This window comes from Tenrec ecaudatus, chromosome 5 (assembly GCF_050624435.1).
Source record: "Tenrec ecaudatus isolate mTenEca1 chromosome 5, mTenEca1.hap1, whole genome shotgun sequence".
NCBI lineage: Eukaryota > Metazoa > Chordata > Mammalia > Afrosoricida > Tenrecidae > Tenrec > Tenrec ecaudatus.
Window position 1 is genome coordinate 166865485 of NC_134534.1, and position 24996 is coordinate 166890480.

At 42.0% G+C, this 24996-nt stretch overlaps 1 protein-coding gene and 1 non-coding gene across 8 annotated transcripts in view; both read left to right on the forward strand.

Moving 5' to 3' along the window:
* PRKAG2 (protein kinase AMP-activated non-catalytic subunit gamma 2) overlaps positions 1-11749 on the forward strand; it is a 305092-nt gene extending 293343 nt beyond the window's left edge. For all 7 annotated transcript variants that reach the window (XM_075550213.1, XM_075550212.1, XM_075550211.1 and 4 more), the window contains 5 exons: positions 152-317; positions 860-897; positions 2286-2432; positions 6981-7074; positions 10877-11749. In XM_075550213.1, the coding sequence (XP_075406328.1) occupies positions 152-317; positions 860-897; positions 2286-2432; positions 6981-7074; positions 10877-10905 (474 nt within the window). In that variant the 3' untranslated portion in view covers positions 10906-11749. The remainder of the gene's footprint in view (positions 1-151; positions 318-859; positions 898-2285; positions 2433-6980; positions 7075-10876) is intronic.
* A 5626-nt stretch (positions 11750-17375) lies between these two features.
* LOC142449576 (small nucleolar RNA SNORA63) lies at positions 17376-17510 on the forward strand. The gene has a single exon (XR_012784714.1). It is a non-coding gene; the product is annotated as a small nucleolar RNA SNORA63 (small nucleolar RNA).
* Positions 17511-24996: the final 7486 nt, after the last annotated feature.

Below are 24996 nucleotides of genomic sequence, written 5' to 3' on the forward strand. Positions count from 1 at the left end.
TTTTTTCATATTAGTTCAGACATCCAGGTAGATTGTTAGAGAAGACTAGCTTTAATTTGCTTGTGCATAGTATTTCACTCAAATCTGGACATGTGCACACTGAAACAGAATATTTTGGTTCTAGAACATTTGCATTTATCTTCCTGTTTAGATGTGTGATATGCCAAAGCCTGCCTTTATGAAGCAGAACCTGGATGAGCTTGGGATAGGAACGTACCACAACATTGCCTTTATACATCCAAACACTCCTATTATTAAAGCTTTGAACATATTTGTAGAAAGACGAATATCTGCTTTGCCTGTTGTTGATGAATCAGGTTTGTATTTGGCCGTATCAGTTAAAATAGAGACGACTGTTTAGCTCATTGGGTAAGATTACTTCTTAAATGACCTAGCACATCAGATAAGTGTGGAGAGTGAACATTTAGATCTGGTGGGTGAATTCAGCATGGAGATGCATGCAGAATAATAATCATTTTTACTGGCTTATTTTCTGTCCAGACATGATTTCATGTCCATTTAAAAATAAACAAGTTAGTCTTATTAATGATTAATTACTAACTTTATAATGAGCCCTGGTGACACAGTGGTTAAGTAATCAACTGCCAACCAAAAGGTCAGTAGTTTGACCCCACCTACTACTCTGGGAGGAAGATTGAGCAGTTGGCTTCCATGAAGATTACAACCGTACAAATGCTTTGGGGCCTTTCTACTGTCTCCTAGGGTCACTGTGAGTCAGAAAACTGGACAACAGTTTGTTTGGAATTGGAGGGCACGTATTTACTGTCCATTATATGGTTGAAATTGATGCTAAATGAATTGTATTTTATGTTTTTCTAACATATATTTTCATTTCTAGGAAAAGTTGTAGATATTTATTCCAAATTTGATGTAATTGTAAGTATTTTTTGTGTTGCTAAACCTTTGTCCATAATGCATTTTGAAACCAAATGTGTTTCACCATTAACAATTTCTAGCTTGAGTGTGAAAATATTAGAATTCCATGGACTCCTCATAATAATTATACTTTAATCATTCATTGGTTTGGCAGCAGTACATGGTGATATGAGGGGGCTTCAAAAAGTATATTTTAAAATGGAATGGAAAGGTAATGAACTTTTTCTACTAATTGTTGCAGCCCCTTCATATGTTAGTAGCACTTAGTAATTCTGCCTTTTCAGTAGATTTACGCTTTTCCTGACGCTGCAGCCTGTATGGAAATTATAAATGGCCGTGTTGCCCTGTGCGTGGCATTCTTTACCCGGCCCTGGGCAGTGTGCACAGCTTCATGGTGTGTACAGGTACCAATCCAAGGCTCTTGTCACATGCGTCTCTAAAAATGGCAGAGACATTTATTAAATAAAGTTATATGAAACTCCTTATTGGAATTCTTGATTTAAATCTAGGTTTACAGTTGGTACTACATTTTTTTTCCATTTGATGGGGATGGGTAGGGTTTTCATTCATTTTTAATATACTTAAAGTGGGTTGTTTAAGACAGGAAAATGCTATTTTGTTAGCTTCATCTGCGCACACCATTTTCTACCACAAAACTGATACACCAGTAAATAGTCTTATAGATGTCTCTGGCCCTCTTGAATCATTCAATAAAATAAAATAATAGATACCAAAATACAGTTATTGGAATCTTGAATGAGTGGGTCCAGAGAATTCATTTGGATATATAGGAAGTTGTCAGGCCTCTTTTTCCTCCATGAGTACAGGGTACTAGATAGGTCCCTACCAAATTCCTATCTAAAGCCTTGGTCCCTGGGGGAGTCATAGGATTCGGGAGAACCCATCAACAAAGTTTCCCCAGGCATGTAGCATTTACCATCCTGTGTATTAAATGTTAATCCACCTCTCAAAAGAGTTTATTCATTCACTAAGAGGCAGAATAAGAAACATTGAGTGGTACCTGCAAGGAAAATGTAGCAGGGTTGCCTCACAGTTAAGTGATGCCATCCAGGGGCTTCAACTAGTTCACTGAAAAATTGAATCAAAAGATAATGGGATTTTTCCATGAACTTTTGATTCCCCCTCCTATAATACAGAATCTTTAAGTTAGTATTGATAGGACTTTGAAACTATAGCAGTAGAAGTATGCTATAACGTGCAAAAAGGACTTTCTGGTGGTATTAATAATAGGAGAATTTCTTGTGGTGATAAACTTAGATGAATATTGTTTTTGTTATTTAATCAAGATCGCCTTAAATTCAATAGATGTTGGTTACTAGCATGACTGAGGGGGAAAGAATATATTTTATTCTGTTATTTACTTCCAGAATCTTGCTGCTGAAAAAACGTATAATAACCTAGATATCACGGTGACCCAGGCCCTTCAGCACCGGTCACAGTATTTTGAAGGTGTGGTGAAATGCAGTAAGCTGGAAACACTGGAGACGATCGTGGACAGGATAGTGAGAGCCGAGGTGAGGGGCACTTCCTGGGTCCTTTCTCCCTTCTTCCTTGCTTTTGCTTTTTGGTGGGTTTTGTTCTGTTTGAAAGTCATTCTGCAAAAAGAAATAAACAGTCAGCCCAGGCAGACAGCTCTGTCCTTGTGCCAGAGCCTGGCACACTGTGTAGCACATAGTGAGGGACCGGAGAATGTTCAGTTGAGTTTATAAGTCCTGTTCTCACAGTTGTAGATTCACTGAACGGGTAAGATACTCCCACGCTTTGTGAACTTTGTATTGAGGCCACATCAAACAGCATTGTTGGGGAGGGTCCTAGTTTATTCTAAACAAAATCTGTTAACACTGGATGCTGTGATCAGTGGATTGATGCACGCAAGTTCTCTTAGGAATAGACGTAGCTTAGTCTCTTTAAACTGGTTCAAAAATTTTTAAAAAAAGGATATCATGGACTAGTTAAATTCAACACCACGCATCTGTCAGTTGTCACACTGTGGTGACTGACATGTTGCCTCTAGTGTTTCAAAGACCAGCAGAGGTAGGTACCCGTGGTTAACTGGTGCCAGTGGACCGTCCAGACAAGGAAGAAGGACCAGGCGGCCCGCTTTGGGGGTGTTAACCACAGATAGCAGAGGAGCACAGTCAAGCATACTGTCAGAAGGTGAGCACCGCAGGTTGGAAGTCATTTCAAATAGGACTGAAGAAGAGCGGCCTCCTCAACGTCCAGTCAACCGATGAAGTAGATAGAGTGAAGCTGAATTTCAGGGTCTTGGTTTGCTGATGGGGCACAATTCAAAGAAGAAACAACTGCAAGCTTCCATTAAAAGTCGAACTCGGAATGTACGAAGGATGAATCTAGGAAAATGACAAGTCAGAAATGAAATTGAACACATAAAGATATATATCCTGTGTAGTCATGAGCGGAAATGGACCGGTATTGGCCATTTGAATCCAAAAGAATCATATGGTTTACTATGCTGATAATAACAAATTCAGGAGGAAGGATGTTGCATTCATTGTCAAAAAGAACATTTCGAGATCCATCTTGAAGTAGAATGCTGTCTGTGATGAAATACCAGCTCTACTCCTACAAAGCAGTCCAGTTAGTACAACATTATGAGAATCTATGCACCAGCCACTAAAGCTAATGTTGAAGAATTATATCAAATTCTTCATTTTGGAGGGTGGGGTGGAAAGGGGGAACCGATTACAAGGATCTACAGGTGACCTCCTCCCTGGGGGACGGACAACAAAAAAAGTGGGTGAAGGGAGACGTTGGACAGTGTAAGATATGACAAAATAATAATTATAAATTATCAAGGGGACATGAGGGAGGAGGGAGGGGAAAATTTGAGGAACTGATGCCAAGGGCTTAAGTGGAAAGCAAATTTGAGAATGATGAGGGCAACGAATGTACAAATGTGCTCTACACAATTGATGTGTGTATGGATTGTGATAAGAGTTGTATGAGCACCCAGTAAAATGATTTCTTTTACAAATCTTCATTTTGAAATTGATCCAACATGCAGTCAAGGTGCATTAATCCTTATCAGAAACTGGAATGTAGAAGGTGGAAACAAAACTGAAAGATCAGGAGTTTGAAAACACAACCTTAATGATAGAAGAGAAGTTGGAGATAGCATGATAAAATTTACCAGACTAATGCCTTCATTGCAAATAATATCAATGAAATCAGTGGCAACCATACACCTGGATTTATCAGATGGCATACTGAGGAATCAAATTAACTACATCTATGGGAAGAAATGATGGAGACACTCAATAGCAGCAGCCAAAACAAAGCCAGCGCTGACTGGGGAGTAGACTGTCAGTTGCTCACAAGTAAGGTCAGGTTGAAGTTGAAAATTAAAACAAGTCCACGAGAGCCAAAATATGGTCTTGAGTACAAGCCACCTGAATTTACTAATTTTTTTCCAAAGAAAGAAAACAGTATACCAATGTATATGGATGTTTCAGCAAAGCTTGATCCTGCATCCAAATTTCAACCTTGTGACTGGGAGTTCTTAGGACATGAGCCAGTAGTCTGATGCTTAACCCACAGATTTGGGACTTGCCAGACTCCATAATTGTTTGCCACTGCTTTGAAATAAATCACTGTATATGTTTCCCTGATTTTGTTCCTCTAAAGAAACCAGCCTAAGATAGCTCATAATGAAAACATTCGAGCAGAGACAGTCTACGAAGAAAAACTTGTTTCCTTTTGAAAAAATCAGCCAATGAAATCCCATGGATCACAGCAGAGCATGCTTGAAGACAGTCCACATAGGTTGCAGAGTATTCAGAACACAGTAGATGAACAATGGGCCAGAGCACACCAACCATTATGAATACGGACAGGACCAGGTAGCATTAATTCTGTACATGAGGTTACCATGAGTTCAAGGTAGTTTGAAAGCAGCAGCCTATTCACTCTATTATTATATTAGATGCTTATTTACTATACTTACACTTTATTTTCAAAATATATTTATTACATACATAATGGTAAAGACTAATGTTAAGGTTTCTATTTAAACATGGTACATTGAAAATACAGTGCTTTCCATTTAATCCAGAAACCTCATTAAAGGGACAGTAAAAAAATATTAAGCTGTAAACCCATAAAGATAAAGCCAGCAAAAAAAAAATCACCACTGAAGGGTAAAAACAGAACTTTAGAGGGGTGGGGGGAGCGGGAAGGGAGGGGGAAAAATGAGCTGATTCCAAGGGCTCAGGTGGAGAGCAGGTGTTTTGAGAATGATGATGGCAACATATGTGCGAATGTGCTGGACACAATTGATGTATGTATGGATTGTGATAAGAGTTGTATGAGCCCCTAATAAAATGATTAAAAATAAAAGTTTAGAAGGTCACTCTAAAACTCGTTCAATTGACACATTCTGCTGTGTCCTCAACAAATTGTCTTTAACGATGTAGGAAAGCATGGTTTGTTGTATACTACAATATGCATATGCTAATGAACCTTGGAAACATTATACTAGTGAAAGAAATTAAACATAAAAGCCATATATTATTTGGCATGATTTTAATGAAATGTCCAAGATAGGCAAATCTATAGAGTCACTACCTGAAGATGGAAGATGAGAAAAAAAAGGGGCCTACTTCGAACCTCTGGGGCTTCATCTTTTACAGAAATGAAATGTTACAGAATTAACTTTTTCTTCTTTTTAAATACACATTAAAATTTGGGGGGGCCAAACCTTGCAGCCCCCTGAAAAGTTAGTTTTCTATGTTCAATATGCACGTTATATATGTGTGTGTTCTTTATTTACATGAACACATGATGTGCAAAAGTAGTGATAGTTATGTAACAATTTTAGTGACGATACTAAATTCTAAATATACTAAGTGAACTATATCTGCTTTAAAATGGTGATTGTTATGTTGCTGTATTTAGATACAAAATGAAAACTAATGTGTTACTAAACTTGGAACCGGAAAAAAATTTTTGTTTTGTTTTGCGAAGACCTGCATTTAGCAGGAGAAAAAGGAAGGACCTGCTTTGGCATAGCTCAAACTGAGAAACTAAAGAACAGATTCGAGCCTTGAGTTACAATACTGAAGGATTCCATGGGCTAAATATTGAACAATGCAGGAAGCATCAAAAGATGATGTCAGGAAAACACAAAATCAATCACTCTACCAAAGAGAGTAGGTCAACAGCCAGTCGTTTCTAGAAACAGTATATGATGAAGACCCAGCAGTAGCGCAGGAAGAAGTCTGAGCGACGCTGAAGGCATTAGCAAAAGCAAGGCTCCGGGAATTGATAAATAGCAACTGAAATACTTCAACAAGCTGGACGCACTCGCTTGCCTATGGCAAGAAATGCACAAGCCATCTTTCTGGTCAGTCACTAAAAGAGATATATTTATGCGTATTCCAAAGAAAGGTAACCCAACAGAATACAGTTTTTGAACATTATTATTAATATCACCTGCAAGTAAAGTTTTAGAGTAAAAAATATGTTAATATAATCTATTTTACTGTATTTTACTTCATTTATCCTTTAGGTGGTGGTAATGTGAACTTCCTAGAAAAATATAAGGAAAATGAAAAACTATTTTAAAGTAGTGACCCTAAATAATAAAATTTTAGTGGTTATTTGGACATATTATCCTTATAAAACAAGTTTCTTCTAGTTATTAGAGACTGTGCAACTTAAAAATTTTTGAAACTATGCTTACAAGAATAATATAGATACACCCTATTTGGTGTTTTGATATTTTGAAATTTGAAAACCTAACAGGACAATAGCTGGCTGATTTTTCTTAGGCACTCAAGAAAAACCAGCATTATACAAGGGGCTTCAAAAGGAGGTGTTTGGCAAAATTCCATGATCTTTTCATTTGATTTTACCAAGAACTTTTTAAAGCATTTTAACATATTAGAGCCAAAGGCACCCTATGATTATAGACACTGTTAGATTCTTCTCATTTGTGGGATGCATTCATTGTAAAATATGAGTCTACATTTCCCCCTTTTCTAGTATTTTTAAGATTTCTTTTGAACCTAAACACTCACCCATGGTCTTTGCTCTTTTTGCAGGTTCATCGGCTGGTGGTGGTAAATGAAGCAGATAGTATTGTGGGTATTATTTCACTGTCTGACATCCTTCAAGCTCTAATACTCACACCAGCAGGTATTGATGGTGATTTCTTACCTTTCTTGGAAGTTTATGGACATTGAACAAAGGAAAAAAGAAAAGTTTATGGACATTGAACAGGGTGTAGGAGGTAGAATGTTGTTGCTATTGTTGTTGTTAGGTGCCGTCGAGTCACATCTGACCCATAGCAACCGTTTGCACAACAGAATGAAACACTGAAGGGCCCTGAGCCGTCCTCACAATTGTTCCTATGCCTGAGCCCGTTGTTGCAGCCACTGTGCCCATCCATCTCGTTGAGAGCCTTCCTCTTTCCCTGCCCCTCTACTTTACCAAACATGATGTCGCTTGCCAGGGACTGGTTTCTCCTGACAACATGTCCAAATTATGTAAGAAGTCTTGCCATTGTGGCCTCTTAGGGTGCTCTGGCCATACTTCTTCCAAGACAGATATTTTGGTTCTTTTAGCATCCATGGTACTTTCAATAGTCTTTTCCAGCACCACAATTCAAATGCATCTGTTCTTCAGTCTTCCGTATTTAATGGCCACCTTTCACAGGCATGTGATACAATTGAAAAGACCATGGTTTGTACCAGGCACGCCTCAGTCTTCAAAGTAACACCCTTGCTTTTCAATGATCTAAAGTCTTGGGCAGCAGATGTATCTGATGCAACTTGTCTTTTGATCTCTTGACTGCTGCTTCCATGAGCATTGATTGTGGGGCCAATCAAGACGAATTTCCTGCAACCTTTTCGCCATTTATCATGATGTTGCTATCGGTCCAGTGGTGAGGATTTGGGTCTTCTTGACATTGATTTGTAATCCATACCGAAGGCTGCAATCCTTCACCTTCATCTGCAAGTGCTTCAATTCCGCCTTACTTTCAAAAGCAAGGCTGTATCAGGTGCATATAGCAGGTCTTTAATAAGCCTTCCTCCAACCCTGATGCCAAATGTTTGTTTCCTATACATCCCACTAACACATGGGAACGTTGTGTGTTACTCTCAAACCAGTTTGCATCATTTTCTTAATCTCGAATTTAAATACTCTATTTGGGAAACGGTTTCTGGCGTAGGAATATCATTTAAGCCCAGCAGACCTTAAATTATCTGTGATTTATTATCCCTTTCATTTTAACCTTTTCCATTCAGTTTTACTTCCCATGGGACTACTAACTGGAAAATACAGGGGGAAACCCGTTAAACTGTGTCTGTTGAAAGCTTCCTCTATCCTTGCCAGTGTTTTGTGTATATAAAGCAAATTGCTGAAACACAGACTTTCCCCCATTAGTATTGTCTGGAAATTACATGGCTCCCAAATCGTCCTGGTAGCCGAAGCCGTTTTCTCTCAGCTTCACTTTCAACAAGCTCTCAGAATCCCAATAACTACGCCTGCAGAGGGGAAGGAAAGGGGCTCCCCACCCAAAAGGAGCCCCTACCACGTGTAAGAACATCTCCTCCTACTTTAGAATACAGGCAGGGAGCTTCCAGCAGGGCGTGCTTTCTCAGTCTGCAGCATGCGGGCCACTTGGGAACATGTTAGAAATGCAGATTCTCAGGCCCGCTCATCCATCTCTCCTGAACTCTTAGGGATGGAGCTCAGGTCTGTCATTTTCAAGTTTAAGGGTAACAAAGTTCAAAGCCATGAAGTGGTGGTTCTTGTTAGTTGTCGTTGAGTCAGTTCTGACTGACAGTCTGTACAACATGTTGTGAAATAACGATGTGAAAGCAAAACTGTTCACAGCATTCTTTGACATAACTGAAATCCAGAAATAACCTAGGTGTCTTTTAGCAAAAGAAAGGATACACACTGTGTTAGGGTCATTCTGGGAAATACTGTACCACCTTAAAAACAAGCAGCTACCAAAGGGGTTAGGTTCCAAAGGCCAGATTGGTATTCAGAATCATTGTTTTCCATGAGTTGGGGGCTATACCTCTTCTTCAGTGCCATTGCCTCCCTTTCCCTCTCTCACCACCCTTTGTCCCCCCAGCCCATTGTGGGCTACATTGGAGAGAGTGGAGCTTGGACATTGCCTGCCTGAGCTGCCTGCCTGCCTGCCTGCCTGCCGTGCCCTGGTCCCAGCTTCAGCCCTGTGTAGGTCCCAGAGCGCCAGAGGCATTGCCTGAGGACTTTTCCAAAGTTGTCATAAATGCAGGTTAGATAATGAAGTAAGTTGGTGAATGAGAAGTGGGTATGCAGACCTGCCCGACAGCGAGTGATTCGTACAGAAGGAACACAGAGCGAAAGGAGCCAGACTGACCCCTACAGTCCAAACCAGCACCTTCATTCAAATAAGAAAAAGGCCTCTGTGGGAAACCCAGCCTCACATGTACCCCATCTGGCACCTTCAGAATAATGCCCCTTTGCCTATCTCCAGGCACTTGGTTTGGCAAGTGGCGTCAACTTGAATGCTGCTCCCATTTATTTGCCCCCTTTCCACCATTCCTTGTGTTGTAACCTCCAGAGTAATCAAGTCAAGTTATTGATTCTCTCAGTGCCTTGAAGTATCAATTTGAATAAGATTGGCCTGGTTAAGTTTACATTTCCACCCTGAATTGATATTCTAAAATTTGAAGTCACCCATGTACCCCTATCCACGCTGCTCCAGGGAGGGAGTCTCATCCACATTTGGAATTTAAAATGTGTATTATCATAGAATGAATGTTATATAGTTAGGGATAGTTGAATAAGACTTCTTTGTGCTATACTATGTTTAACTATTAATTTAGGAGAATTTAACTTATAACCTTGATTGTAAGTTAATATTTGGGGCAAAACCCATTTGGAAACCAAGGCCCACCTACATTGAATCAACAATAATCTATGAGAGAGTGGTATAACTAAGCATAAGAGTGAGAGTCCAGAATTCCTAACCCAGAAAGCTGTCTGAATTTGGGCAGGTACATATATCCACTCATTCACCCCCAGCCTCTCCAGCTGTAACATAACCAGGCACACGAGTCCTATCTCCTCCTGAGCTGCAGTGTAGATGACATGGCACATGACTAAGCTCTCTGCCCTTGAAGTATCAAACAATTAGAATCAGGAGGTTGAACTGGATGAGTTTAAATTTCCATCAAGATGTGATATTCCAAAATTCTAAGTCACTCAAGTCCTTCGTGTCCATGGTGACAGAAGGAGGAAATCTCATTGGATCAGTGTTTGAGACTTTTGTACTGTTCATGTAAATGCAAGGGAATCTTCTCGTCTCCAGATAATTAAGGAGATGATCCAATACATTAATATTTTCTCTTGTTTCAAAGTGTCTTAGGAATTGCCAGACATCCATTCCCCACATGAGCCTAAGTGTTCCTCCATCCATGCGAGGAGTAAACCATCGGTGGCTAGAATACACTGTTGTAGGCCTTTTATTCCTGCAGATACCTAGTCTCTGTGACGTGTGGTGTCTGTTAGAGACTGATGAGAATGGAGAAAAGCTGCCATGGTGTGAGAAAATAGCAACTCTCTCCACCAATTCATTGAACTATCCATATGTGCAAATAGCCTCTGAAATGTTATCGCATATGAACAACCAAAATACTTTGTACCTTTACTAAATCATGTGCACAAAATGCTTTTGCAGAATTTTGGCAACAGAACCTTTTCTATCTAATTAGACCGCATACTTCAAGGTCTAGGTAGAGTAGGAATTAGAAGTGAACTGCCCTGGTGAAGGCTGCCCCCTCGCCACTTCTCCCTCTCGTGCAAACTGGAGCAAACTCCCCGGCTGCCAGAGGGTGTTGTAGGAAACCGCAGGTATAGAGACTTGCTGCTTCCATCATGGAGGGCGCGCGCGCACAGCTGCCACACACTGAATCTTTTTTCTTTTAATGACTGACAGGTGCCAAACAGGCGACAGAAGCTGAGTGACACTGTGATTGCAGGCCCCTCGAGGAGAACCTGAACAGCGTTCTGGGTGTCACGTTTTACCTCTTGGAACACCGACCACAATAGAAGAGAGTAAAATGGTGAAGAATGTCTATCAGGGTGTAGGGTATTTTTTCCATTGATGTTGAAACTAAACATAAAAAAAAGAGAAAGGTTTTATGTGCTTGAAGATTCAGGCTTGCATTAAAAGACTATTTCCAGACTTAGTCTGAGACTGCAAATGCTGTCTGTCATGAAAGTGCATTGTGTCCTGGAAGTCTTCGCTTCCATTTCCGAGGGTCCGCTGGTGTGCAGCAGGTCTTGTGACATAAGGTGAGTGTGTGGATATTCAGATCACAGTGCCTTCTGTCAGAACACAGCAATATGTCATCACAGCGGGGGCGCACTGGGGGCGATCTACTGGACTGTGGCTGTCTGAACCTCTTACCAAATCAGCTTGTCTTCGTTAGAGTCGTCCTTTGAATAGAAGTCATTACTTCGAAACTGTAATGGTGGTTTTGAGTGTAAATGTTTTGTTCTCAACTACAGTGTAAACCAAGAACTGCTTTGAAAACAGCTTTATTTATTTTTACTCCCGTGGCAATTGTTTGCACCTCTTTGGGTGGGGAAACTTCACCGTATCCACCAATAAACTCTTGGTTGTTCTTTTAAAATGACAAATTTCTCATCTTTGAAGTTTGGACCTGGAGAGGATATGACGTTTACAGTAGCCACTGGGAGGCTGTAAAAGTTAGGCGTTCCTGAAAGCAGAAGGATGCCTGTCAGAGGATGTGCCGATGGAAAGGTCGTTTTTTTCCTTCTCGTGTATTAAAATGTAAAATCATGATTGTACCACTGCTGACGTGATTTCATTTACTTACTGTAATTTTTGTGTGTGTAAATTTTATTATAGCGAATAGTTGAAGAGAAACCAAAAGCTTTCTGATCTATTTCTGAAAATATTGACACCAAGAGTTTGGGGATTATTAGGGTTGTTTTGCTCTTTGGGGAGGGGGCAGAATTGAAGACCTTAAAATCTTTTCATTTCGGTAAGTTTTTTTAAATCCCACCTATTCCAGTGCTTATTCATTAGAATTCTACATGTAGTTTTCCACATAGATATTTCTCTCCAGTTAAAGAAAATACATACTCTCCCAAGTTCAGTGGGGAAAAAAACTTAAGGATTTGATTTATAAACTTTATATCTGCATTGTTTTATGTGAACACATTTGTTCCTATAAACCCATATATATAAAAACGACTCATGGGAAAGATTGGATTTAAAGACCATGGAAATTCTGAAGCCCCTCCCATATATAATCTTCCCATAGAAACAACTGGTTGGAATGGGTTGGTGGTGTAGGTGCCCCGGAGTCAGTTTTAACTCACAGCAACTCAGTGCACAACAGAACCAAAGGGTACCTGATGCCGCACCATCCGTCCTCGTCATTGTCGCGCTGTGTTTGCACCCATTGCTGCGGCCACTGGGTCAGCCCTGCTTTGGGTGTTTCTCTTTTTCACCAGCCTGCTCTTCCAGGCTTGTCCAGAGTTCATGAAATGAAGTTTCACCCTTTGCCCCTCCCTTCTAAAGGAACATTCTGGCTGTGCTTCTTCCAAGACAGGTTGATTTATTTGTTTTTCTGGGAGTCCACAGTCGTTTCCACATTCTTCGCCAACACCATAATTCAGATCCATCAATTCTTCCACAGGCTTCCTTAGTCACTGGTCCACTTTCACATGCATAGGAAGATCATTGAAAAAGCTGTGGTTTGGGTTGGGCACCGTAGTGCATAGACATCCTGGCTCTTCAACCCTTCCAAGAGGTCTTGCACAGCAGAGAAGCCCAGTTCCGTAAGTCACTTGATCTCTTGACTGCTGCTTCCATGAGTGTGGATGGGGTCCGAGCAGGATGATATACTTAACCATGTTGATATTTTGCTCCATTTATCATGAGGGTGTCGGTTGGTTCAGTTGTGAGGATTTTTTTCTTGAGTGGAAATCCATACTGAAGCTTGAAGTCCTTGATTTTCACTAGCTAGCGTTTCAAGTCCTCCTCAATTTCAATAAGCAAGGTTGTGTCTTCATATAGAAGGTTATTAAGCAGCCTACCTCCAGATAGAGCAGCCTAAAAGTGCATTCACATGAAACCTATAGGATTTCCTCTCATGATAGCCCTATCTGCATTTTTTTTTTACTAGACACATTTGCATTAAACTTGACCTTTCTGCTCTGCCTAAACCCAGGGTAGTAGAGTCGTAGAGCTTATTTCACTGATTCCTTCCTGCAAGGAAATGTAAGAATGTTCAAGTACCTGATGCTCTCTGACCATCTCTGCTTTGAGTCTTTCTGGCCTGTACCTATGAGGAGCTCACAGATGGTGTAAAACATTGGACCATTGCGTACCCCTCTAGTTCTGAGCATTGGTTTTCCTCCCTGTAAAACCTGATTCACAATCACCTGAGGTGCCCATTAGAAGACCTAAACCTGGGTCCTCCCAGATGGACAATTAGCAAGCACACCCAAGTCTCAGAACTACACCCTGAAGGATCACCTCTTTCTAGAGTACCATGTAGGAAAGGTAGCCCTCACATTGTTTCTGTTTGCCACTGCACCGACACTTCCCATGCCCCTGGCCTGCCACCACTGGCACCCTCATCATGGCAGAGCAGAGAAGGTGGCCACCTAACACTTCAGAGTCTAACCAGGGCCAGCTTTGGACCCAACTAGAGGGCAAGCTCTGCTCTTGTGAGAAAAACCTTAAATCCCCATTATATATTGACTAGTTCTAAGTGCCATAGAGTCAGCCCTCAGCAATCCCATGCCCAAATGGGACCCAGTGGTTTTCATTGGCTAATTTTGATGAGTAGATTGCCATGGCTGTCTGTAAGAGGTGCCGTGGCCAGAGATCACACCTGGGTCTCCCTAAGTGGAAGGTGAGCATACTACCACTGAACCACCCCTGCTACAGCACAACATACTTTTCGCATCACCTTCTGGAGAAGTAAGGCCTCACATTTGCCCTGCTAAAACCCCCTGCCACCATGGTGCAGCCTGGCCAGAACCCCTTCAGCCCCAGACCATATTCCCAGGCAGCGCTTAGCAAGCAGAATCAGCACGCCTGCCCTCAACATGGTCAGTTTCCCGTGGTAATGATGAATAAGCACATAATCCAGACGAACCCCAGTTCTCAGAAGTGCATTTGCATCAGCTCACAGGCACCTCTTCCTTTACTGCTGTTGGGTTGCTTGTTGACCATAAGGGTTCTTGTAAAACTCCAGATTTTTGCTTCTCTTGAAATCCCACAAACGGAGCAGCTTGAGGACCACGTTCTAGCTGCAGAGACCTCCAAGGCTGCAGGTAGCTCCTCAGGCTTTCTACCAAGCCATTCCTTCCCATTCCTCATAGGAGCCTGAGAAATATTTTTCCAAGTGCCTCAGTGTAAAACCCCCTCTCTAACTTGAGTATACATAGGCATGTCCCTAGGAGATCTGATAAAAATATGTTTATGTTCTTAAAGCATCAATGAATATACACCTATTGGTAAATGAGGTGGATTAATAATAGTGCCATTTGAATTCAGCTATATGTTACTTGAGTTAAGCCTCTGTCCACCTAGTTGAATAAAACACTGCCATCAAGTCATTGACAACTCATAGCAACCCTATAGGACCTGGTAGAACATCTCCTGTGAGTTTCAAGACTGGAATTCTTTACAAGAGTAGAAAGTCCCTCCCTCGCCCAAATATGAAAATACAAATGCATGCTTATGCCACTGTTAGGTGTGAGCATGGTCTCGTTAGCCATCACTGAGATGTCTTATTTAAAGGGATTGAATAGATGATTTTAGGTGAGTCGGTACTGAAAAAGGATCCAGATATGTGGTCAAGTTTCAGTATAGAAACCCCCACATATTAGGGTCCCAGAGCAAGAAGAGAGATACAACCCAACCAGGTTGCTGGTTTTTCAAAGCTTGGTGATTAATGAATAAGTGATATACATGATGACAATGACTAATTCAGAGATGTGCTATGTCCAATTACGGTATGTATATGTAACAATGAGTTTTGGATAAGATAAGCTTGTTGTGAAAGTATAAATTGTGGGAATTGGTATAAACCAAAAAAACCAAACTGACTGCCGTCATATCTATTGTGATGTATAGCAACCCTGTAGGTCAGGGTAGAACTCTCCCTGTGGATTTCTGAAACACTCTTCTCAGGAGTAGAAAGCATCGTCTTTCTCCCATGGAGTGACTAGAGGTTTTGAACTAGTGATTTTGAAGTGGCTAACCTTATAGTTTGTAGCCCAATGCATAACCACTACGCCACCAGGGCTCTTTAGAATTAGTATAAGAAGCTGTTGATCATAGATTTTTCTTGTTTATAAGCATAGGGTTATTAATTTAATAAGGACTGTTCATAGGAATGTACATGTTATACAAGTATGTATATGTGAGCAGGCACATCATGCACCAAGTACATAGGAAAAGAAAATGTTGGCGTGGATACTGAGAAGGATCTGAAAATAAGTGTTAAAATATATGAGGAAATAATTTAAGAATAACAATTTGGATGGTGGGAGGGCAAAGAATTTCTTTCCTGATATCAGTATCCTGATATCAGTATCCATCTGTGCTTTCCAAGACCTTGATAATTTATACTATAAGTATTCTCCATTTTAATAAGTTACTCTCAAAAAAACTAATGGCTAATATAAAACTTAAAATAGCAAAATACAAGATTGATGCTAATTGACTGGCAATAATAAATAGATACTCAACTGGTTGTCCTCCCATTCAGATTAAGGTAAGTAGATATTTCACTAAAAGTCAAAGTAATGTTTAGCTAAGTGGGCAGGATATAACGATTGTCACTCAGAAATAACCATGCTGAGGATAGTCACAGCTGTGAAGGAAGGAAAGCCCTGTCGAAGCAGAGGATGACCAGTGCCTCTTCCAGCCAAAGAGTCTGTAGTAGGTACATAAATTTATGTCAACTTGATAAATAGGTATAGGGGTGGAGTCTAGCTTGTCAATCAGGTCACAACCTAATGATGCCTCCTTGTAGGCCTGGCATTCTCATGAGGATTCTGGGAACTTCCTCTCTTTCTGGAAGTGGGCCACGCTCTCTCTCTGCCTTCGTCTTCCTGGGGAACAAGCCACACGGAACTACACTGAGACCAGAGCAAGCCATGTGGTGGAGACCTGCAAAAACAGCCTTGTGGTGCTTCCACTACCATTGTATCCACAAGAGTGTTCACCCACCAGCCTGTGATCTTCCTGCATTCTGCATGATTGTGGGTGGTAACGTGGGTCTGAAGAGGAATTTATGGACTAATATTGGACTTATGGGCTAATACTGGGTTTGTGGACTGGGCTGGGATGTTTTCTTAATATACAATTACTCTAATATAAAGCTCTCTCTTACATATACATGTGTCAGTGAATTTGTTTCTCTAGTTGACATGGCTGAGGAGGTAGTTTTGGTGGGAATAGCATCTTTGGTCCGGGCAGAAACTTCAGTTGATGTGGCATTGGTGGCAGCCATGACTGGTGGATATGGAGGCCCTGGGGATGATTACAATGGATTTGGTAATGATGAAAGCAGTTTGGGAGAGACAGAAGTTGCGGTGATTTAAGCAGTTACAACAACCTTCAAATTTGGGGCAGATGAAGGGAGGAAACTTTGGAGGCAGAAGCTCTGACCTTTACAGTGGTAGAGGTCAATACTTTGCCAAACCACAAAACAAAAGTGCCTATGGTGGTTCAAGCAGTAGCAGTAACTATGCTAGTGGCAGATGATATTAATAACTACCAGGAAACAAAGTTTAGCAGAAGAAGAGAGCCAGAGAAGTGACGTGGGAGCTACAGATTATGACAGGTTACAGAAGAACCACTCGAAGCTGAAAGAACCCCAAACAGGAACAACTGCAGAAGAAAATCACAACACATCATAATCAAGTTTTCCAACATCAAGGACAAGGAAAGAATCCTGAAAGCAGCTTGGGAAAAGAAACATTACCTAAAAATGGGAAGCAATAAAAATAACTTCAATTTTTTTTTTCAGCAAAAGCCATACAGGCAAGAAAACAATGGAATGATACACATAAAATTATGAAGGGGGAGAAATGTCAACGGACAAATTTATACCCAGCAAAATTATCCTTCAAATGTGAGGGAGAAATAAGGGCATTTCTAAATGAAGAAATTAAAAAGTAATTTTCAAAACATACCAACATTAGAAAAAAATACTAACAGGAGTTCTTTGGATAGAGAATCAACAAAAGCAGACCAACCTGAGATCAGCATGCAAGACGACGCTACCCAGAAACCAAGTCACTTAAAGCTGTACTCAAAACAAATTTATGACTGAAAATAGAGAGCCAGAGACATCATCTCACAACAGACAATTACTCAAAAAAAACCCGCGTAGTATAGAGACAAAACATTTGAATGTAGAGAAAGTCAAGCCATACAGCAGGATTTAGACTACAATATAGCTGTATAGTGCTGTTTTGTCGTTGCCCCTGCTCAGAGTAAAGCTCTTTCTTATCTTTCCCTGTCTGCTAGTCTCTCATAGCAGCCCAGGACACTTGGTCAGGCCATACACAAAAGAGAACAGACTGTCAAACTTGGAAAGAAAACAACAAGGTAACCTCAAGAAAATGGAAAATCTCTAAAAAGAGGAGTCACTAAACTCTATGATAAATTAACAGCAAAGAAAAGAAAGCACACCAAACAAAAGCAATACCTATAAGAACACTAAATGTAAGTGGATTAAATGCACCATTTTGGGTTTTTTAAATGCACCATATTGAATAAAAAGCAAGAGCCATCAATAAATTTAAGACTATAAAGAATGAAAAATGTATAGCAACCAAAAATAATGTCAACAAAAAAAATCAGGAGTGCAAGTAATCTGAAAAAACAGGCTTCAAGGCAAAGTCTGTCATGACAAAGGCATTACATAATGATTAAAGGGACAATTGAACAAAACAAACATTTGCACCCAATGGAATTTTCACTCATCAAACTCATAGAGTTTGATAGCAGGAGACTTCAATACATCATTGTCAAAGACAGAACCACTGAAAACCACTGAAAAGAATACAGAAGAATTAAACAGTGCAATTAATCAATTTAACCTGTACATATAAAGAACACAAAACAAGCATTGGTAAATTTTAAAATACTGAGATACTACAAAATATTTTCTCAGATCCCAATGCTATGAGAAATCAATATCAAAGGGGGAAAAACATGAAACTGAACAATACCTTGCCTTGAAACTACAGTCTAATTGAAGCAATATGGAATGAAAATTTTAAATTCCTTGAAATGAGAATTAAGAAAACAAAATTATCAAAACCTTTTGGACAGAGAAAAAGCAGTACTCAAATGGCGATTTGTACCACTAAACCCACATCAGAAAAGGAAAAAAATCAACACTTCAATATTTCCAACAATCAAAACAAGAGAAGCTATCTTAACCATCGTCCAGAAGGAAAAAAAATAAAGATTACAGCAGAAATAAATTAACCAGAAAACAGAAAAACAATAGAAACCATCAAGACAAGTTGGTTCTTTTAAAGGATTACTAAAAACAAACCATTGGCAAACTTAACACAGGAAAAAAAGCAGATGCCAATATCAGGAATAAGACAAAATGGGTGGCATCACAACAGAATCCACTGAAATACAAAGATAACACAGTTTGAATGACTGTATGCTAACACATTGAGAAACTTAAGGAAATGAACAAATTACCCAAAACAGACTACTTACCTAAAATAACAGATTGATGTAAAAAACTTCAAGAGATCTATAACAAAAGAAGAAATAGATCAGGTCACCAAAAAAATTCCCAACCAATGAGTGATCAACAACTTGCTCAATGGGGGAGAACCTGAGAGAATTGCCCAGGAACCTGGAGGACATTGTGCCAAGTGGAAGGAGTCAATCACAGAAGGACAGCTATTACATTAGACCAGATTTGTTTTTTAAAATGAATGGAAATCATGAGAATATGAAGACTATAACAAGGTCACTGACCACTGTGTAAAAAGTGTCGAAGGGGAATGTGTTTGTATGATTTCACACCCATCTTCATAGATCTGTGGGGATAGATATCTGGTCTATACACACCTGAAGTCACCAGAGTCAGCATCAAGAGGGTGGCAACTAGTTCGGTTTGGGGTTTGGATTACACCCCATCTGAAGTGTCCCCTGTGTCCTACAAGAATGACAAGTGGCTATGTGCTGAGCCTTCAGCTTCTCGGTTGACACTGCCATGGGACCACATGGAAATTTCACACCGTGGTGTGAGAAGGTCAGTGCATTCCTTGCCAGAGAGGACATAAGGAAAGAGCACTGGTCCCACTTACTGGCACAATGCCTGAGCTCATGTGGGGCCCTTAGGCAGCCCTCTGGCTTACCTCTCATGGGGATTGCAGCTGTCTGTTGGCTCCAGGCACTGCAGCCCTTCCTGGGCCTCCCTGCTGCCTGGCCAGGGGCAGAAGATCACATATTGAGAATTTGAACCTGCACGGGCAGCCCCACTCTCCTGAGCTCTGTGGTCTTGGTGTTCACTGCCCACTGGGGTCTGCAGTGTGTCTAGCAGACGCTCTTCTGCAAAGGGACTTCCCTTCAGACATGGCCCTCTGGTGCCTCTCTGTCTTCTGCCCTCAGAAAACATCTTGAGTGGTCAGCACTAATGAAAAGGGTCCACAAGAAGAGAGACTGGCCTTTCCCAGTCCTGTAAAAGCCCCCTCCCAGTGTTACTACTCATAGAAGAATTGTGTCTTTAAAATGAAAATCTTATTGTAAGAGCTTTCTCTGGGCTAGAGTAACACTTCGGTCCTTGGCTCCGCACGAGAAAGAATTCACTCCAAAGCCTGGCTCGTGATCCAAGTGAGTTTAATGAGAGTTAAAAGAAGTTTCAGGTTTTACACGGCACCCATAGGATTCCTTCAGACCACGCAGCCTGCCAGAGACTGCTCAGCGTCACCAAAGATCTCTCTCCCTCTGGGCTCCTGCCTTTTCAAGGATTTCAGGGGGAGGTGTGGTGAATGACCCCAGATCGACCCCATTGGCTGAGTTGCAATCACCTGGCCCAGGTGGGCCGATCCAGGTTTAACGCCCACCCATGCCCACCGCGGGGGGGGGGGGGGAGGGGGAGCCTTGACCTTTGAGCATGTGCAGTGCGCCGCCCTTTGTTCTCGTGCTTGGCTCTCTTGGGCATGCGTCAATGGACATCCCATCCCTGCCTGTCTGCCTAACATTATCACTGCTCATAAACCATTAGAATACCCATACTGCCTGGAGAACCACGTTCAACCTTTTAAGCATGGAAACTAACCCTCTTAGGACGAGAGTCACGTGGCTTGCTCTCTGCATTCTCTGACTCGGCCAAGGACCCCGTCCAGTACATCTCCCCTACTGCCCCCTTTCCATGCGATTTCTCCTCTTGCCCCTCCCCTTCTCACACCTCCATGCCTCTTCAAACAGGTTCTCTAACTAAAGAGTCTTTCCTGCCTTCTCCTCTTACGTAAATTCAACTCATCTGAAAAGGCTCAAATCATATCTTCTATCTGCAGTGATGCCTTCTAGGATTCTCCCTATGACAGAAACAGATGGCTCCTTCACCGGTGCTTACTGTGCCTTGCTTAACACAACCATATGATTAGGATGCAGCCCTCTGGCTGGCCTGCTTCCAGACCAGCATTTATTGCTGGTAGAAATGACCTGGGATATAGAAAACTGTTTCTCTCCCCTCCCCCTCCCTTTGTGCTGGGGGCAGGGGGGAACTGTTCCTCCATCCCTTTTATTTTTTCCTTCCTTTTATTATCACCTTGGCCCCTTGGCCAAGGCCAGCCAGGCTGCAATCTGCAAGGTCAGCAGTTTGAAGCGGCTGCTCCGCAGGAGAAAGACTGGGCTTTCTAGTCCCACAAAGTTACAGTCTCAGACACACAGGGCAGTCCTACCCTGTCCCATAAGGTCAATAAGAGTCGGCGTCAGCTTGGTGGCAGGGAGTTTGTTGCTTCTTTTTGTACCCCCTTGGCCTAGTTCTGTTGAGCTAACAGCAGCCACTCAAGTCATCCAATCTGTGCACAGCTCCCCTCTTTATTAATAGCCCTCTTGTTGCCAGCTGAAACAACTTCCAGAAACTTCAACAAAAAAACCCTCTTTTTTAGCTGAAATGGAGTTGGGTTTCAGCCCCTGGGATGAATCCAAAACAGAAGTGTTAAGAGAGAGAAAAGGGAGAGGCCTCAATTAGAGAGGGGACTTGAAGCCCAAGGTCGCCTCTTTCTCTGTTGCTTTTCAGCACTGTTGCCAGAAGATGGCTCAAGGTTTCAAGCCTCTCTCCCTTCAGTTCTTGTCCTGTTCTCAAGGAAGAATTCAGACAAGGGCAGCATTCAGACCAGAGTCAGAAACGGTTTGAACAGAACAAGTGATCTTATTATAACAGACATCAAAGGGCCCCAGCTAACCTCGGAGCCCCATAGAACGAAGAGCCCGCTTGTAATCCAGCTAACAGGGCCATCCACCATTGGCTGCCTTTCCAACAGGTCTGCTGCTGTTGACCAGCTTTCTGTAGTGTACCTCCCCTCTCTACCCCAGAGTTCATGCTATACCCTTGTTGCCAGACACCCCCCCCCCTCAAACCAAGGATCAATCCAGCCATTGTGGGGAGAATGTGAAGATCCTGCCCATCCCCCTTCACTGTCTCTTCATTGGTGAAATGTGTTCTATCTCCCCCACACACACACCGTCCTTTGTGCTGGGGAAGTGTGTTTCTCACCTCCCTCTGTGTTAGAACTCCTTTCATGGTCCCTCTTTCCCCCTTTGCCTGACTCTGTCTGCTAACCAGAACCATGCCAAAGAGAACACCTGTCTTATACAACGCAGGTCTGTGGGTGTGCGTGCTTTTAGATCTTCCTGATCTGATGGCCGTTTTCCTTCTGTACTTTCTCCTGTCCCTTCTGACATGTATGCACTACTTTTGTACATCTGTAAAGCTTGGGGGGGGGGGGCTGACACTTGTCTATGGATAATCTACCTTCTCTCTGGTAGCTTTTAAAGATCTCTCTCTAAATCATTTTATTGGGCACTCATGCAACTCATCACAATCCACATATACATCCATTGTGTCAAGCACCCCATACATCTGTTTCCCTCATCATTCTCAAAACATCTGCTTTCTACCTGAGCCCCTGGTATCAGCTCCTCATTTTCCCCTCACTCCCTGATCTCCCCTCCCCCATGAACCCTCGATAATCTATAAGCTATCATTATTTGATGTTCTCTTTATACTGATGTGCTGCTGTGTATCTTCAGTATGTGTAGGTGTGGATTGAACTGTATCTTATTAGATGCTCAGAATGCACTTTTGATCAGAGGATTGCATATCTTAACTCTGAAAAGTTCTCAGATAATACTTTTTAAAATATTGTTTCTATGTGATTCTCTCCACTCTCTTCTTGAAGTCATTTTGAATACGTGTTGGATTCACTATGTTTACCCTCCTGAGAGCACTCCCCAGTAAAACTTCCTGCACATAAATCTCCATCTCATTCTATTTCCTGAGAACTTTTCCTGGGATTGTCTTCCACTCTGAAACAACTCCACCTCCATCTCTATTCAGTTGTCCACTGGACGTGTCAATGAGCCACTCCTCTTCCCCCTCCAAGTTTTTGTTGTAATTTGAGTGAAAGTTTACAGAGCAGTTTGGGTTTCCATTCAACAATTCATATGCATTTTGTTTCGTGCATGATTGCAGTCCCCCACAATGCAACAGCACGCTTCCCATTTCCTCCCGGTTTCATCCTTATTTCCTATCCACTCTGCCTTCTTAGCTTTATCCCTGGGAAAATGCTGCCCTTTTGATCTCAGAGGGTTGATTGTTTTAAGGAGGATGTACTTTCCTGGTGTTATTGTTCTTTAGAGGCCTCTCTATTGTTTGGCTGAAAGTTGAACTGGTGGGGTTGATTTCAGATCTAGGCCTAAGTTATTGCCTCCTTTGATGCTGGTGTCTTCGTCTGAGAGGACTATTTTCTAACAAAGCTAACCCTAACCCCCCACTCTTTCCTCTATAATGATTAGCCCTCACCACTGAGAAGTATTGCTACAATTTTTTTAAAAGCCATATTGTCTCTTGTAACACCACAAAATTTTTCAAAGCGTGAATTCACTTTAATAGTGAACAACCAGTGAAGCAAAAATCAGTACCTGTGTTAGAGATAATCTGTCTAAAGCAGGCAGCATGACTGGGGCTAAGCAATGCCATGAAGCCACAGCCAGAGATACGCAGTCACGGAAGAGCACAGCCAAATGAACTTCCTGAAATACCGTGGACTTCTTACCTCTGAGGAAATGTCTTTCCCCTTCTCTCTCAAGGAGGCTGGTGTCCCAGTTACATAAACTACTGTCAACTTGAGTGAAGGGGTGGAGTCCAATCTATCAATCAGGTCATAGCCAATGAGGCCTCTGTGTGGGCATGGCCTTCTCCTAAGGATTCTGGGAACTCCTGTCTTCCTCCCTAGAGGCAGGACACAAACTCTTTCTGCTTCACATTGCTGCTGACAAGCCACATGGAGCTATGCTAATTGCAGCCAGAGCCCTGGAGTTGGAGGAGCCACATGGAGACCCCTGCCAGCACTGAGACGCTTCCACCACCACTGGACCCACCAGTCTGATCTTCCTGCATTCGGCATCTTTGCATGTGTTGAGTGAGTCTGAAGAGGAATTTATAAATTGGTATTGGATATGTGGACTAATAGCGTATTGGACTTGTGGACTTGATCTGGACTGGGCCAGGATCTTTCCTTAATATACAATTAGTCTTTGATATAAAACTCTCTTACACATATATGAGTGTCTCTGGATATATTTCTCTAGTCAACCCAGACTAACACAGCAGATTTTGGACAAAACACAATTCTCACTGTCCCCTATATACCATCTCAAGAAAACCCATTGCCACCGAGTCAATTCTGACTCATAGTGACACTATAGGGCAGAGTAGAATTGCTCGCTAGGGTTTCAGAGGCTGTCAATCTTTACAGGAGCAGTGTGACATGCTGTCCTGCAGAGGAATGCCAACGCCTGCTGCCAGCACTGGCTTTATCTTCCTCAGGGGTACTAGCAAGTCCCACCAGAGCAACTTGTCACAGTAACAGAGATAAAGACACTCAAAGCGCACTCACACACAAACACTGCAGCAAATGAGTTAAGCAAGTTTTATTTAAGCATAGAGACACTTCAAAAATGGAAGCAGGTCTCCCTGATGAAGTGAGGGCAGGTTGATTTAAACAGAGATCAGATTCGCTTGGAGAGTGAGTGGGTCCTCCTCCGGAGTTGAGAGGGCACGGCTAGGGGAATGTTTCTTGTGTTCAAAGGCAGAGAAGGGTAGGAATTGCAGCTCTGCCCATGGTCCTGCCGCTTTCTGATTAGTTCACTTAGCCTGCCCTTGGGTCTCCTGAGTATTTCTCTCTAAGTTAATTGCAGGCTTCAGTTCTGTGTCAGGATGCTCACGGGGTCTTCTGTAGGGCCTAGTCTGGTCCTCTTAGCAAGCAGAAGGCCTTAGTGTGTCCCTATCAAGCAGAAAGTCTTATCTTTCTCCCTTGGAGGGGCTGGTGGGTTGGAACCACTGGCTTTGGGTTTGGCAGCCCCATGCCTAACTCACTATGTCACCGGGCTTCTTTCCTGCATTAAAACGTTATGATGTAACCACCGCTATTGGAAAACAATTGGCATCTATGAAGGCAAGCAGCCCAGACCCACGGTTTGCTGTAACGGATTTGGCCGCAGCAACAAGGCTGGGGCAGCTCACAGCCACTGTAAGCATTTGTTGTCCCTGGAAGGTCACCAGAAGCCTAGATCCTACCTGCTAAGGAGTGGTGAGTAAGGAATTCTAGGGAACACTGATGGGGGAGAGGGCATATTTAGATGAGTCCACAGCCCTCTTGGTAACATTTTAGAACCAGGACAAATTGGGGAGAGTGACACAGAAAGTCCACAGACTTTAACTGATTGAACAGGGGGGATAAGGGCCCTAAGTCCTTTACTGGCTGGACAGAAACTTCAGCGTAGAGTTC